The following is a 17,694-nucleotide window of genomic DNA, read 5'->3' as shown; positions in this document are numbered from 1 at the left end:
TTCTGCCAAAACCAAAACCAAAAAGCTCTTAACTTGTATGACTCTTTTTTAATCTTTATGTCCACGATCCTCTCATCTTGTCTTATATCTCTGTTCAATATTTCAAGAACTAAAATTAAAAAAAAGAGGAGACAGTGGCCAACTTTGTCTTGTTCCTTTTTGAATCTCACATGGTTTGGTAAGTCTCCATTAATGATTATTTGTGCAGTCTGTGAAGTATAAATTGATTTCACCCATTTCATAAAATTCTCTCCAAAATTCATAGCTTCCAAAAATTTAAACAAGAAAGTCCAGTTCAAATTGTTAAAAGCTTTCTCTGCATCTAAAAAGATCAATGTGGCTTGTTCTTCATGATGTTGTTCCAAATATTCCAAAATGCCCAACACAGTTCTAACCTTATCTTTCAATTGTCTTTTAGGTACAAGCTCACATTGATCCTCATGAATAAATTCTTGCAAAATTATTTTTAATCTTTCAGCTAAAATTGTTCTAAACAATTTAGTCAGTATTGAATAATGATATTGGTCTGTAATTTTTTACTGAAATCAAATCTTGTCCCTCTTTAGGTATTAACATTATATTAGACTCATTCCAAGACTCCAGCATCCTGCTCCCTGCAGAATAGAATTCATCGTATTTTGTAAAGGTTGTAAAAGTTCATCCTCAGACCACTTACAATACAAACTCAATGGACCATCTGACTCAGGCACCTTTCCTGATTTACTCTTTTTAATTGCTTCTGAAACTTCCCTTTTCATTATAGGTCCATTCATAATTTGTCTTTGTTTTTCTGTAATCCTCAGTAAATTTTGTTTTCTAAGATATTCAGCTATTTTCCCCAGCGGAACATCATGTCCTTTATACAAATTAGAATAATATTGATAAAAAAAAATTTGTATGGCCACATTATCCATTAACATAGTATCTCCCTCCTGTAGTTTCAATACCATTTTCTTTTCTCTTCATAATTTATAAGCCAGCCATTTCCCTGGTTTATTCACAAATTCAAAATTTCTTTGCTTTCTATAATTCAATTTCATTTCCATTTCTTTTATTGTTAACATAGATAACTGTTGCTATAAAAATCTTAATTTGTTGGGAGATATTTCCTAGGGAGTTCCTTAATTCTTCTTTTCTTTTTATTTCATCCAAAGTACTTGTATTTTCTCTTGCCTCTTCTTCTTAAGTTCAGAATTATATTGTATCAGATAACTTCTGATAAAGGCTTTACTTGCATCCCAAACCATTCTCAAATCAGTACCTTTATTTAAATTATTTTCAAAAAATTCTTTTAATTTCTTTTTACAATCCTCAACAATTTCATCTTTCTATAACAATGCTTCATTTAATCTCCATCTGAAAGAAATCTTTTTTATTATTATTTATTAATCAGACTCACAGGATTATGATCTGAAAAAATCTTTTGTAAAATCTCTACTCTGGAATTTTTAGTAGCCAAGTCATTTGAAATTCAAATCATATCTATTCTTGAAAAAGATCTATATCTTTCTGAAAAATAGGTATACTCTCTTGAACTACCATTCTTCTGTCTCCATATATCAACCAATCCTAAATTGTGCAAAAAAAAAAAAAAACTTTTGGCAACTTACCCTGAGTAATTTTAATATTTTTCTCAGAAGTCCTGTTCTGCTGGGTGGAAACCACTCCATTCCAATCCCCCCAACTTTCATAAGAAAATCCATTAGTCCCTCCATAAATTGTTTATAAAAAGTCACTTTATTTTCATTTGGGGCATAAAGTCCCAGGGTCATCATTTTAACTCCATATAATATAACTTCTATTCCAACAAATCTGCCATGTTCATCAGTTAATACACATTCTAGGTTCAGTTGAGGATTAATATACAAAGCAACTCCATTTCTCTTTTTAATATCTGCTGAAATAAAATTTTCACCCGAAGATTTGTAGGTCAAATATTCTATATATTTTTTCCTGATATGAGTCTCTTGCAGGCAAATAATGTCTTGTTTTAATTTTTTCAAATAATGGTTTTTTTCTTTTTTGAGGAGCATTTGCTCCATTTATATTCCATGTTAAACATTTGTAATCCATAGTTAGTCCAAAAATTTAGAAAAGTCCAAACCTGTAGCACCTAGTTCAATATCATCTTTTTCCAGTTGCTGTTGTATCTGTTGTGTAGTTCCTTCTGAGATCTCCATTTCCATCTACTCCAAATCTCTTTTATATCTTTCTAAAAAATCTCTCATCTTCTGAACAGGGTTCAATTTGAATCTTTGCTGTTTAAAAGTAAAAATCACATCTTCCAATTTATCCTATCGAAATGCAATCTTTTTCTGTTTTAATTTTTCAGCCAAAAAGGAATATTCTTTTCTCTTATGCAAAATTCTGATGGGAATCTCTTTCAAAATAATTATGCCACTATTATCCACTTTTAATCTTATATTAAAATACTGCTGCAACACTTGATCCCTTGTCTTCTTTCTAACAAAATGCACCAAAACATCCTTAGGAATGTTCCTCAATCTGGCATATCTGGACTTTATTCTATAAATCTTATCAATTTTCGCATCTACATCTTCCTCTTCCAGATCCAAAAAAATTGCCAAAACATTAATAAACCACTTTCTAATATTTTCATCTGAAGCCTTCGGAACAGCTCTAAATCTCAAACAGAATTCTTTCTCTCTCAATTCCTGTAAAGCCAAATTATCCAATTCTCTTTCCAACTCTCTGCTTTGGACTTCTGACGTACTCTCTAAAATTTCCACTCTATCATTAATTTGTTTTACCACCCCAGATTTTTTTTTTAACATCTTCTTTCATCTCCTCTCTTCACTTTACAAATCTTTCATCCATTCTTTTTCCAAAAGCATCCATTTCCCATCTGATCAAATTTATCTGACATTTGTTCGAAACATGTCTGAAGTATATCTTGTGTAATTGCAGGTTGTTCTAACGAGTCTCTTCTGCCCTCTCCTGCCATTTTTCTAGTAGTCATTTTTAATCCAAAAGTAAAAATGTCCCAAGCAGGAAAAATAAAAAGACAAGCCTCTCTCCTTTTTTTCCTTATTATCTTCTTGTTTCAGCCACTTTCATTTCAGCCACAACAAGCATCACATCTCCATGGCAACTAAATATCACAGTCTGAGTCTTTACCTTATCTTTTGTTATGCAAAATCCACCAATTACATGCTCTCTTTAAAGATAGGTAGCAAGCATTCCCATGCCAGGGTATTCTCCTTAACTGGCTTAGTGAAGAATTATATCAAAGCACTTTCTTTTATTAATAATAATTATTATTTAATAATAATAATAATAATTATTATTATTATTATTATTATTATATCATCATCATCATCATCTTCAACCTATCCCAGGTCCTTGAGAAGGACTCAATAGGTAGATAAAAATGCCAAATCCAGTCTAAACATCTGGCTGACTGTGCGATCAACAACAATAAGAATAAGAATAATAAAAAACACCATCAAACAACATCTGTCTATCCCAGGTCCTCGGGAAGGACTCGATAGGTGGGTAAAAATGTGAAATCCAGTCTAAACGTCTAGCTGACTGTGTGACCAACCATAATAATAATATCTCTCTGACCATCCACTATCAAAAATAGAAGCCATTCCTCCAGCCAGTGGGCAAAAGTCAAGATCCTCACATAAGCAGGTATGTGGTGGGGCTATAAAAGAACAATAATTATTTTCCTGATCTGTGGCTCCTGCTTCACTTCTGACCCTTTGAGAGAAAAGATGTTAAACATGGCACTTTCACTCAATGAATGCTTTTCCTGTTGAACCATCCCTAAGTCTTCTTAGCTGTCCAATGGAGACTACACAGGATTAGAGGCACAAAATTAATCTAAAAATGCTGCAGAATGCTATGTGTGGGCAAATGCCTGAATATTCCCTGGCTGTTCATGTCTCTGCCACATTGGAAGTATACAAGGTAAGAAAAGTGCACAACAGAAAATATTTTCAGAGCAGGGATGCTTTGTTTCATTGAAACTATTAAGCTTTGAAAGCAATGCTGCGCTATACAGCAAATAGGAAAATTACAACTGCTAGTATGCTGCATAGGAAAGTTTATTTTGATTTGAATGGTTTTAGTTAGAATATGTTCTGAGTATTTGAAGGCAAACATGTATATAATACATATATGTATGGAAAAGAAGGCTATATTAAAAGAAACGCCTATGATTGCTTAATGATGCTCTATAGCTCAGTCTATTCTGAAACCTTTTTTTTTTTTTTTTTTGTCTTCAAGTGAGACTTGACTCCTGGCAGATACATGAGTGAGTCCCTGCAGTTTTCTAGGCAACATTTTTGTAAGTGGTTTGCCATTGCCTTCTTCCTGAAAGAGAGTGACTGGCCCAAGGTCACCTAGTTGGCTTCCATGTAGGACTAGAACTCAGGTCTCCCCACTCCTAGTCTAATACCTTGTCCACTAGACCAAACTTAGTGCTCATTCATGAGCACTGAATTTGGTCTAAAGGATAAGGTATTGGACTAGGAGTGGGGAGGCCTGAGTTCTAGTCCTTGGTTTGCTATTTTGGAAGTACCAGAAATAGGCTGCCGGATGAGAAGCTGGACTGATCCACACTTCCTCCTTGCCCCAACATGAGGACAGCTTATTATTTTGGAAAGAAGTATTTCACAGCCTGCATCTACCCTGCTGGGAAGGCCACCTCCACTCACATTTTCTTGCTCTGCATCAGTTTTCCCACCCTGCTGGTTCAAGCACAGCAGTCCAGTGCACCTGCTGAGCTTCAGTCCATCTTCCAGAAATGTTTCCCTTCCACACACCCGCTCTCTGCCCTTGATGGCCATTTTTGTACTGGGCTGCTAGGCTGATGGACTTTTTTTTAACAGGTTCAGGGGTGAAACAGTAAAAATCTGGCCATTTCTTTGTTTGAACAGGGTCAGCAGAAAAACAGTGAAATGCTAGCCACTGGGGGGGGGGGTCCCCTTTCAACTGGATTTAATTGGTCTTCTAGCACAAATGACAAAAAGAACTATAAAACTGTTGCCCTTTTCCCTATCCCATCTGCCCTCAAAAGACATACCCACAGAAAAGAAAGCAGTTGGAAAAGGAGAAAGGAGAATTATCCAACCTCTTTTCTGGCATTTTCTTGATTGCAGTTGTATGCGAAGAATGAGGCCCTGGCACTTTTGCTCCCATCCCTTTGGACCCACTGCACACCATTTTGATGTGGCAGAAGTCTAAACCCGGGAACCTTTTCCCTCATCCAGAATGTCAAATTCTGATTTCACAGGGCTCTAACTCAAAGGGGGTATCTTAGTGCATTGAAACTAAGCCGTACTATTGTTACACATTGTGGTTCATAAACCACGGTTTATGACTCGGCCTGAAGTGTTCACCTTTCCAGCTGTGGTACAGTCAAAAAGCCAGTGTTAAACAGTGGTCTAGTGGAATGTGTGAATCCAGCCTATGTGGGTACAAATGGCTCGAAGGTGATGGGGCCAAATGGGAAGTGCCATAGGGGTTGTAATAAAGTGAAGTGAGTATTTCTGGCAAAGGCTTGTGCGTTCTCTGCTTTCATCCTTCAGCTTAGGGCAGTGTTGTCCAAACTTGGCCACTTTAAGATGAGTGGACTTCAACTCCCATGCTGGCTGGGGAATTCTGGGAGTTGAAGTCCACTCATCTTAAAGTGGCCAAGTTTGGACAACACTGGCTTAGGGCCTACCCACTTCAAACATGTTTTCCATTCTCCCTTATTTGGGTTTTTTTCATTTAAAACAGAAAACACTTGACGTCTCTTCCTGTTTCTTCTGCCTATCAAACATTCAAAGTTGCTTTTACTGCTAGGAATTCCTAGAAAGAAATATCGCAACTTAGCTGATGGGATGTGAAATTCAGAAGAAGGAATTTCCCTGAGAAAAGATTGAAGGAAAAAAGGGGGGCAGGAATCAGAGGAACCAATGAAGTCTGAGGGAAAAAAATGCTTTAAAAAGAACCAGAGAAATTTAAAAACAACAGAGAAAGTATATAGAAGATAGTTACACAGAAAAAAGAAGATAAAACAATACTGTAAACAGAAATTACTGCCAGATTCCAGACAATGAGCAAAGCTGCTTTAAGAAAAGAATATGAGGCCCAGTATCTACCGTTTGAGGGAATCAGTGAGGAAGACATTAGTCTGTTACCGTTGAAAAAATTTGAAAAAAAAGAGGCTTTTCAAAAGAGCTGGTAAAAGAAAAGAAACGTCAAATCACTCAGGTACTGAATATTTAGAGATGTTAAAGGAAGAAAACAGACCGTGGGAAATGGAGATGAGGGTGGAAAGTACATTAGAAAAAAGAATTAGAAGCCCCAAATTTCAGATGCAGTTCAAAAATGAAAAGGCACAATGTCAGCATGAAAATGAAATGTTGCCATATCAGGGCTTTCATAGCTTCCAAGCAAGCTAAATCAAACCAATATTTTCCTAGTCTTTAGATAATATGAGAGCAGATTGGAATAACTGAAGTAGATTAAAACAGTGGCTTATAGATGACTCATTTGAAGTATTCGTTACTGCAGTGTAAATTCGATATGCTGACTCAGATAGTCAGTGTTTCTCCCTGTTGTGATGACCATTTAATTCAAGTAGGACAGATTTCATCTTCTCCTACAGTTATAGGGCTTAGGTTTGATGTTAGATTAGAGTATAATAAAAAACTGTTTTCTGTATGTTGCTGTTATTGCTTTGTCTTAGTTTTTGTTCTTGTTTTTATGCTGGTCCTTGACTGAAATAAAGAATTGATTGAATGATTGATTGACTGATTGATTGATTGATTGATTGATTGACTGAACATTTGGGAATGGTATATGCAAGTCTCATCTTATTTGTTACAAATTCAAAATGGGTGGACCAAAAATAACTTTATACATAATAGCTATGCGATAATACAAGGTTAGAAAGCAAAAATCCTTTTAAATTACCAGTGGCAGGAGTGTCAATAGGATAGCGATGAGAAAGAAGGTTGCTTGAAGTAGGCATAACTGAACATCAATTTCTACAATTTATTATAGGGGCATCATGGGCCCCAATATTCATGTTTGTGTCCTTACTAAGAAACAAAGGAGCAACAGATAGAAATGGAAAATTGTTGATAAGAGTTTCTGAGATATTTACACCTAAGCATGGGCTATAGCTGGAAAACCAGACAGCTGTGGAAGAAAAGCCAATAGTTGCCGGAAAAAAACACTGATGATTTTTAAAAAGCAGTGTTATAGACTCTCTTGGGCCAGCCCTTTGGAAAACCGCAGCTTTCTAACCTACTAGCCGCAGTATTCTACTATCCAATTCATCTAACATTAACTCATAAGCAGACCCTTGTCTATCACCCTATATATGTGTCCGTTGCAAACAGTATCATTTACTGTGCAAAAGTCTACATGCATTGCAATAACTTCCAAAGCAAGTGGGCCATTAAGACCAACTTAATTGGTCTAAATACTAGTGAATAGCTAAGTTCTACATCCTAATACAATCCTGTCTTAATGGCATCCTCTGACTGAACAATTATCCAGTCTCAGTCTATTTTTGCTGAGAAGGGAACGTGATCACTTGGTCACCATCTTCTTTACTATGTATGATATCTAAATTATGACAATTATTTCTTCAATTGTATGAATAATTATTACATGCATGTTTTATGCATATAAGTATCTGTCCTCAGTTGTCCTTTTATTTCCCCATGATACATCTCCTTTTTGACAATGCATTGCCAAAATCCCTATAATCTGAGAATGTTCAGTATGTTCATGCTGTTTCTGCAGCATGAAAGTGAATACATGAAAATTAATTAATGTGCTATTTTTGAGTATATATTTGATTATAAGAACATTCATTGATCCTGAGTGATCTTATAATCATTCAGTAATTTGACTCTTACTGGATTTGGAGAATAGATAAATAGGAATTGCTGCTAGTAGGAAAATAAAGTATTGCAACCATCTCAGATTACAGCATGAAAAAATGGAGGGAGATAGTGTACAAAGTTTCACAGTCAGTTGGAGCAGCTTTTCTCAACCTGGTGCTCTTTCAGATACCTTGGACAATACTTCTTATAATTCCTAAAAGTTTCAGTCCAACATATGTGGAAGGCACTAGGTGGAAGAAAGCTATGTCTCCATTATATAGCATGTGCTTTGCGTACCAAAAGCCTTAAATTCAATTCTTGTCATTTCCACTTAGGCTGAAAAAACCCTTGCTTGAAATTCTGGAGTGCCAACAGTACTGGTTTAAGGCAATATTCAGTGAAGATTTCATTTCAGGGAGCAAGTTCCTTAAAACATGAGGATGTTTTCTCATGATTCTATGTCTGAGCTGAAATTTAAATATGCTTCTAGCCACTGTATCATATATTTTATCCTTGTTTGCTTCTGAATCATTTACAATATTTCCCTGTGCCAGGTAAGCAAGCCTGAAAGCATCAGTGTAGATGCTTAACAACTATATTGAATTCAAGTAAATTTAATTTTAGATAGAACAGAATATAACAATGAAGGACAATACTCTTTTTATGATATCACCCAGATATCATAAAGATGATATCTTTTCTCATCACCCAGATTCCCACTTCAAGCTGACAAATTAATTTTCATGTAATATCTTTTGTTAAAAATATTTGTTTTGTCTTTTTTTTTTTTCAGGACAGGTTTTTAAAGCTTGCCTTGCCCTGAATATGAGTATAATGTAGTGATGAAAATGTTGGATTGGAATTGAGTAAACTCAGGTTCAAATCTCTTCTCAACACACAGGCCACCAGATATCTTTGGACTACTCATTGTCTCTTAGCCACCTTCCTTAATTGGACTGTTGTGGATATAAAATTAGCAAGACACCTGTGTATACTCCCTTGAGCTCCCAGAGAAAAGGTAGGATATAAGTATACTTTCAGGGCAATTGGAAACATTTTCCCTGACTTATAATTTTTTTTACTTTAAAATTAAAGTGGAGATTTCCAATTGTTAATATATTTTTAGCTTTTAAATATGCAAATCAGAGATTAACATTATGATTTTACGATACATATTTAAATATAAGTCCCAGAGAATTCATAGAACTTTCTCCCAGATGAGTAAATATAGGATTGCAGTGTAAAAAATCGGCTAGCCTAAGTCATTAAACCAAGTTTTCCAAATCAAATGGCTGGATTCATACAAATTCCTGTAGGACACATTGTGGATTAGTGCAGTGAGTGAATGCAATAAGTGATGAGTATCACTTACGAAAATTAGGTCTCCAAGAAATAATTGACACCTTATTTAATTAATCTACTAATAAAAACAAAGAGAATTTGTAGCAGTAAAGTCCACTATTGACTTGCATGTTCTTTTAATGTCATTGAACCAGTGAAATTAACTAACATAGAAATAAATTTTAAAACAACAAAAAATGTTGCAGTAGATAATCCTTCTTATGTCTATTGACCATGATTGCTAAATTGACTTTCCACTGAATATAGTTGCTTGGAAGCAAAGAATGCAAAATGACAATTGCCCTCATACTTTGATAATATTCCTAAAAGTATCTCCTCTTCCGCTGCAGAAAATAAACACTTGGCTAAATAGGCATTTTGTTTCATTCAGTTCAATCTTTCTTACATTCCTATGTACATTCTTATGGCTCTAGTTTACCACGCTCCAGATTCTGGGATGGGTGAGGCTGTTGTAGAAAGCCACCATGTTCCTGGATCATCACACATCATTTCTGAGACTGCTGGAGAAGTATCTCCAGCAGTTGCCATGTCATGAAGTTTATAACGGAAGAAATTCTTAATCTGTTGGTCATAGTCTAACACAAACATAATTTCTTACCCATTTAGGTAAGATAAATTCCTTTTCTGCAATGTAGACAGGAAGTAAGACTTCAACACGTAAGGCACAAGGTTAGGGAAGACCGATATATTATCTTTAAAGTGAATATCTGCTAATAAAATCATACTATTTGTTGCTGAAAAATATTTAATTCCAACTGCTTTTCTATTTATCTAGTATGATTGACTCAAGGACATTTTTAGTTCACCTTTTCCTTTTATTGTTGCTTTAAAACAAAGCAACCACTTAAGGGGCAGTTTCTTAATGAAAATATATCCTTGCTAATTTTATAGTCTTATGTTAAATACTTATTCACTACATATTTGATATGCAACAATGCTATTCTGAAACAACCAACACTGCTTCAAAGCTGGCAGTCTCCAAAGTGGTGCCTGAACCATGATCAGCAGTCCTTGGGGTATGCAGGCTAATATGATCATGACCTATGACATCTGCACCATGCTATATACTAGATGAGTATTCACCATCATCTAGGAGGATCTGCTCTCCTTGGGTACTATTCAACTGATGAATGAATTATCACTTTTTAATAATATATGATAATCATGTTGTTGTCATTGGCATTCCTTATAAACTCTTGTTGTTCCATGTTAATAATTTGTACATAATTGATATTTAGAAGATCTGAGGTATTTTTATCCAAAGTAGATTTTATGTTGCAGAGATACCACATTTTCTCAGCCTTCAAAGGGTAGAGTTTTATGTTTCAGAAAATGCAGTATTTTTCCCATCTACTATCACCTCAGGGAGCATTATGTAGCATATGAATGTGTCAAAGATGCAGTTAGGACAACAGGAAAGTCTGTGTTGTGTCAAATTATAAAACTATATGATGACTTTATTTCAGTTCTTCAGAGTGATGGTTTGTAAAGTCTCCATATCAAAGAAACACTTACCTCAGGCCTGCTGGGGAAATCTCATGGCTATCTAGAATCACTTTGTGTGATATAATAGAGCATAGCCTAGAATTTCTGCTCAATCTCCAAAGGGAAATTGGTCAGCCCAGGAAAGGTGTCCATATCTGGGATCCTTGGGTTACCAGCCCTACATCTCAAGAAGGCTCGCTTTCAATAGCTCACCTGCCCTGCCCTTCTCCTTAAAAAAGTCCAGACCAGCATACTATTGGATGGATGAATCTAGCTAATGTATTAACTTTTCACAATGCCATTGACACAGCACTATATTGCCAGTGGCAGCTATTCATAGTTGGTGCAATTTTTAATACTAGCCAGAATTCTGTTGCTGATAATGGAAAAACCTGCAGCAGAAAAAAGCAGCTACCTGAGTTCATTTTATTGGGGTCTCTTCAAAGCTGTAGCTGCTAGACCCACTTTACTTTGGAGTTCATCAAAACTGTAACTGCAGCTGCACCAGTTCACCACTGCAGAGTGACTAAAGGGTTCACCCTTTAAGACAGCAAAGGTTCAACTTCAGTAATACAGCTGATACTAGATTTAAAATATATATATATATATTTTATATAACTCCAGAGAGCTTTATTGATATTCTTAACAAGAAAACTCCTGCATTTTAAGGTTATAAAGAATAATGGAATTAGAGGAAACAGTGGCAGCATTGTCATTTTGTTTTGTTTTTTAAAACAGAAAATGCAAGGTTCCCTGTTTCCTTTGTAGCAATATCCATCTAAAGCACCCATCATCTTTTCAAGTAGAAAGCAAGACTAGCCTTTTTCTTTCCATTATATGACAAAGGGAATAAATTCATTAGTATTGTTGGGAAAGCAACACATGGTATTTTAGAAAATATTATAAACAATATGAGGCCCCTGCCCTAACAACTTACAATAATTCTATGTAACACAAGTTTTTAATGATGTAAGAAGAAAAAATAAAAATAGTGTGATATATATTTATACCATTGTTTTGAAAGCCTGTTTTAAATTCCCAGTGGTTTTTTATAGAAAACATATTTGCAGACATTTTGCATGCTATGACCATCAGAAATATAACATTGTCCAGAGTATTATAGATGCAATTTATGTTCTAGCTTGTTTGGTAATGTGTTGTTTTGTTTCCCATTATTCATAAAACTGAAGGAGTTTAAGAAAACATTCAAAATGCTCAGCATGCACACATAAATGAAATATTTTAATGTCAGATCATATTCATAAAAGTTACATTGTTTACATAGGGTTCATTTGTATTTACGAAAAAATGTTTTAAATGAAAAGAAGGGTTTTTTTTCTCTTTTTCTGGCAATCCTATTAAACAAATTAACATGTGCTTTGGATGTACAGCTTGAAAGGAATATAGTTCTTCAAATATTCCACAGGCAATAGTGCCTTTTAACAATTACAAGGCTTTTAATGCTAAAGAAATAATAACATCTTAACCTTGATAACTGAAATTCACCAATGATTTGAATGGTGCACAGCTTAATTTTGCTAAGAACTAGTTTAAAAAGAAGTCTTAAGTGATTTTCTTCATTGCATAGTGAATATGTAAACTTATTGAGAATTAACATGATTCATGGTATTTCATATTGATCTGCTCGAGTTTTACTAAAATAATGGATCAAATATTTTAACAGGAGTGCAGAAAGCTAGTAGCCACTGGTCAGGATGCAAAGTTTCTTGTTGTAATATTTAAGCAATCAAAATACAAAGTAACCAAATTTGAACATTCTAAAGTTCATTTGATATCAAGAAGGGAAGTACCAATTGAAAATTGGCTGGATTGTGCCCTTGTGAGTGAGATGAATTATATTAATTGTGCAGGGGGGAAATGAAAAGAAAAGGAAGTCAGAAGAATATCAAGGAAGTAATTTTATGTTGTTCAATAGCCTCTTTTGCTTCATATGCTCCAAAAACATTTGCAAGGGTGGGGAATATATCTACTGCATGGATTTTGTAAAAAAATGATTTTGTAAAAAATAATAATAATAATAATTTCAATAGTTATGTCTGGGTTAACTAGGTTTGCATCAAGTAAAATATTTATTAATGAAACTACTATACAGGAAACATCAAAGCGAAATGCATCATACAGAAAAAGTACACTCTAGGTGACAGATGAAAAAGTGCATGCAGGTTGCTTTAAATTTTAAGTCAGAAACAAATAATACTAATGTTGATCCCTAATATCTTAAATGAGTGAGAAACTTCTCTAAATTTACCAAAATGCCATCGAACATATATGACTAATACACATTGGCAAGCAGTATGAATGAATTCAGGTTTGGGATCTTATTTTACAGGTATTTTTGCTTGACAAATGTGAATTTAAATAGATTCATAAAAAAGGAAAAATCTTCTTAAATTGGACTGGGTAGTTCTGCCAGGTTGCTCTGATGTCACACACAGCCTCCAAGTGTTTAATTAGACACCATCAAATCACATATGTCATGTTAACATTCAGGAAATGACATTGAGTCTGTCTTTAAAAAATTATTTTTGGCTCAATAAATTTTGAATGTATGGTTTATCATAACCTAATATTGTCTTTGTCTTCACTGCAGTGGATTTCCGATCAAACTTTCCCCTTCTTTTAATACTTTAGGGAATTTTCAAACGTCGGGATGTTTGGCTGTAATGCCCCAAGATTTGTTCTCCCTGAAAGAAATCATAGTGACAATTTATTAAACTACAGAGCAACCTGGCTTTTAGGGGTCTGTACTTTTAGATTGTGTTCAATATACCTAGCAACTAAATTGTGATGCAGTTCACCATAATTTATTATTTTTTCATGCAATTACTACTTCCATTCCTATATTCTCTGGGCTTTGGGTTTTAGATTATTTGGTTGGGGTTGGGATTGGTTTTATTTTTTAATTATTTTAAAAGAAATATGCCAACCTGTCCTTAAAACACAAACAGGCACAACCCAGTAACTGTTGTTTGTGACTAAGTCTCATTAAATGCAATGAAATGCACTGAATCAATATTAATTTAAGTCCCATTCCATTTAATGAGACTTAATTTGGTTTAAAATTCTGAACTGTGCTCTCTATGACTTGAAAGGAATTCCCATTCCAAACCACCTCAAGCTAGTTGCATTTGCATTCAATGGGACTCAAGTTAGTTACAATTAATTTGTCCAATTTTCCATTGGCCTTAAGTATAACTAGAGCTCAATGGATCAGAGCCATATTATTAAACATTGCAAACTAAGACTGGGTTGTAATATCAATCAGTGGGGCATTATTTTCAATTTTTAAAAATAGAAATCTTAAATTGCATCATGTAAATTATTATTAAACAAAAACTAGAAATAATCCTATTTTATAATTGCTGTAAGATTCCCATTAATGTGTTAAGCACTTCACACAAATTCACACATACTGTAAAGCAACACAACACACTGCCACAGTCAGGAAAGACTCCAATTTTTAAAAAGGAAAACTGATAGTAAATAAAACTCCTTTGATTCAAAATGGTTTATTCACACAAATTTAATAGGATATATCACAATTGTTTGGTCCATAAATATTTAGGGGAAATAGTTTCTATACAATGCATTTTTCAATAAAACAAAACATGGACAACTTTGCTAGACCACTTAACTGTACTATAAACACGAAGCTCAATATATAAGATTATTGAATTTATCAACTATATCCGAAAGAGTGCACAACTGCTTTCTATGACATGTTTGTCCCCTCTACCAGGTTACACCATAAAAAGAGTTTCAGAAATAAGAGGTAAAACAGTACAAAACTAGTGAGGTGTCAAAAGGGTTTAAAACAGTTAATTTAACAAACAACACATATATATCCTGATTTTTTTTTTCCACAAGCTTACTCCCAAGTTATAGCATAAGGCACATTGTAGAACTGAGTTATAAGTAGTCTACTTAATAAAGTAGATCTATAGTACCATAGAGTTCTGTCAAAGAACAAAATTTATACGTATCAATTTTTTGTACCTGTAAAAGTGTATTAATAAAGATCTCAGCCTTTCCAAGGTTGTTTGGTCTGGTTAGTGGTAAATGCCCATAAGGTAATAGAAACAGGAAAAGTCCAAGATTGGCACCTCAATCCTAACTATATCAACTTGGAAGTAAATTCCACTCATGTCAATTGAACTTCCTTCCTTCTAAATGTGCTTTAGGTCAGCAGCCTTAAGCCTTCTAGAAGATCATGACCACACTGGCTAAATATATAACAACAAAGACACATTTTCTCCGTTACAGTGTTAACATCTCTTCCATTGTTTTTCTTTAAAAAATAAGCTACTTTTCTGTGCTAATTTTCTAAAAACCCTGAGCAAAAGTTAGAATAATGCACTTTAATATGGGCAGTGAACTGTCAGTATGTATCTACTCATTATTGGAGATCAAGCCCCCTCTCCCGCTTTCAAATAATCATGAAAAAAAAAAAGACTTTAAATAAAAAGAGAGAGGTATGATTGAAAGGAAAGGGGAAGGGAATAACAGAGAGAAGATGGACAAAATATAAAACATTTGTGCAAAAGTTATTCTTAACAATCCATCCAAAACATGATTTTGACAGTTTTTGGAAAGTCTCCCCTGTTTAATTAGTGTTTTACCAGAATAAAGGATACAAATGAACATTCACCACTGCCCAGACCATTCAGACTTTAGCTTAAATTAAAAAAAAAAAAATCAACCACTTGCAACTGTAAACTAGGAAAGGTATTTCCAATCAGCAATACATCCACAAGGCTTCTGAGTTTGGCAGCTTCCAAGAATTTCAATTTTCAAAAGGATTTTGTTTTTAACATAAAATATTTTCTCATACTGAGAAGAGAGCTTTTGTTTGCCTTTTTAAGGAAAAAAATGGGGGTGGGGGAGTGGCCACCATCAAACACAGAATGAAACTTACATACAGTGCAATCCAAATAATGTCTAATCAAAAATGAATTCCATTGGGTCCAATGGGGCTGATTCTCAATCATATTATGATTACATTTTTAACCCACTGAATTATGCTGGATTCACCAAGTGTGGCTATGGGTCTGCTATGGCCAGTATGTCTGCCTTTATATGTGTCATTTTGAATATTAATTATAAATTCATACAAAACAAATCAACCCTAGGTGAAGTTCCATGTAGGTAGCGCAGTACAATATATATGTTTACTTGGAAATAAGCTCCCAGTGAGTTAAAACAGGCAGACTTACAGTATGACAGCAGCACAGTATTACTCACATATTTGCTGAACTTGCCTTTTGAAAGTAATACATTAAAATGGCCAGCATTTACCCATGTTAAAAAAAATGCAAGTATGTTCAAAACAGCAGTGAATAAATATATTTAAGTAATTGTTCAAACATTTTAAGAAATTATGTTTTGCCTATTTCCATCTTCTTCTGAAAATGATTGAAAATCTGAATAAATCTGAACTTTAATAATGGAAATTCATGTTTTAAAGCCAAAAGTTGTGTTGGTGATTTTGCAAAAATTATTATTATTATTCTAGACTTACTCCACCTTGTCCCACTGAGATTTAAAAGCATTTGATATGCACATGCTGGATTTTTTACTTATTGAAGGAAAAAACAATATCCAAGACAGATATTGTAACGGCTGCAATTCCCAAGCCACTTGGCTCAGAATAAACCCACTTGTTTAAATATAATTAATCTAGAGCAGACAAAGAGAAAAGCATTGCTATTTTAATAGGGAAAAATAATATTAGCCTCAAATCTACTGATAATATCTAGCAAAATTTATGCACTTTACTTTGAAATCCTTTTTATTTCCATGGGATAAAACTGGGTAGACATTTAATTCTTTTCTTTAAATCAACAGAATTGTTATTTAATTTAATCTTGGCTATGCTAATGTTTTGCTATGAGTTCCACTGCAAGCCAGATTAAGCTGGAAACTTTATTTGTTTGTACAGTTGAGTGGATATTATGCTTCTAGGATCAATGTGTTTTACCCAAAAAAAGTTTGTGTTAGACACACGTAGCCGACACTCATTCTCTCTGAGGCTATTCTATTTTCTAGCAATATTTTCTAGCCTGCAGGACAGAATGATAAAAACTGACATTCATAAATAGCCTAAGTTAGTTGAAAACTTAATATCTAAATGTTATTCAGCACATGTATTTAGACATAGCTGGGGTATTACAAATCCTGAAGAATAAATATCTGAAGCATGGAGTCAGTGATAGGGTACATACACCACATTAAGCCATATGTTTAATTTAGCCTTAATGTAATGTGTGAGGTTTGCTGTGATGGTTTATAAATCAAGACTTTATGACTCAGCCAACCCAGTCAGTTATGGTTTATTCACTAAGCAATGGTTTAGCATGATACGTGAAACCTGTCTATTAGTTGCTCACTCAAGCTCTTACTAAGCAATGGTTTAGCATGATACGTGAAACCTGTCTATTAGTTGCTCACTCAAGCTCTTACATACAACACACTTTCAAAAATAAATTGCCTTTTGCTTTACAGGATGTTGATGGGCTAGAAAGGGCAGATAATGCCCCATGAAAAATAGAATTTCGCATTTAGGCTATCAGCTCTTATATATCAGAAGAGGCTTCTAAACAGTATAGCATAAAGCATCATACAGAAGCCAGCTAATACAATGAAGAATTTAAATGCTATTTCTTGGGGCTAGAGCACAGTACTTCCAGAGCATACCTACTCCCTCTCTTCTCTTTCCCTGCCCATTTTAAGCCTAATAAAACTGTGCAAACCTCAGTTCCAAACAAAAGTTTTGCAACTTTTTTGTATGCATAGAAAATAAAAGTAAAGCACAAAATGTAAGTATCTTAATAATAAAGTGATGATTAGAAGTCTGAAACTCAAATGATTCTTGGCCAGCCTTTCAGTAGTGAAATACTGGCATTGATTAAAAGTGGTCAGAGCATTTCGGCATCCAGAAAGTGACTAAGGAAATAGCCACAGAGAGTTGGGC

At 34.4% G+C, this 17,694-nt stretch overlaps 1 protein-coding gene across 1 annotated transcript in view; it reads right to left on the bottom strand.

The window, feature by feature from the left end:
- Positions 1-12,044: 12,044 nt before the first annotated feature.
- LHX9 (LIM homeobox 9) overlaps positions 12,045-17,694 on the bottom strand; it is a 33,956-nt gene continuing 28,306 nt past the window's right edge. Inside the window, exon 5 of the mRNA XM_088153500.1 lies at positions 12,045-13,408. Within this exon, the coding sequence (XP_088009626.1) occupies positions 13,352-13,408 (57 nt within the window). The 3' untranslated portion in view covers positions 12,045-13,351. The remainder of the gene's footprint in view (positions 13,409-17,694) is intronic.

The sequence above is a fragment of the Python bivittatus genome, unplaced genomic scaffold (assembly GCF_059951505.1).
Source record: "Python bivittatus isolate LINGU-HERP-01145 unplaced genomic scaffold, Pbiv_v1 ctg000700_np1212, whole genome shotgun sequence".
NCBI classification, from domain to species: Eukaryota; Metazoa; Chordata; class Lepidosauria; order Squamata; family Pythonidae; genus Python; species Python bivittatus.
Note: the sequence above shows the minus strand (reverse complement) of the source record. Positions and strands in the feature narration are given on the sequence as shown.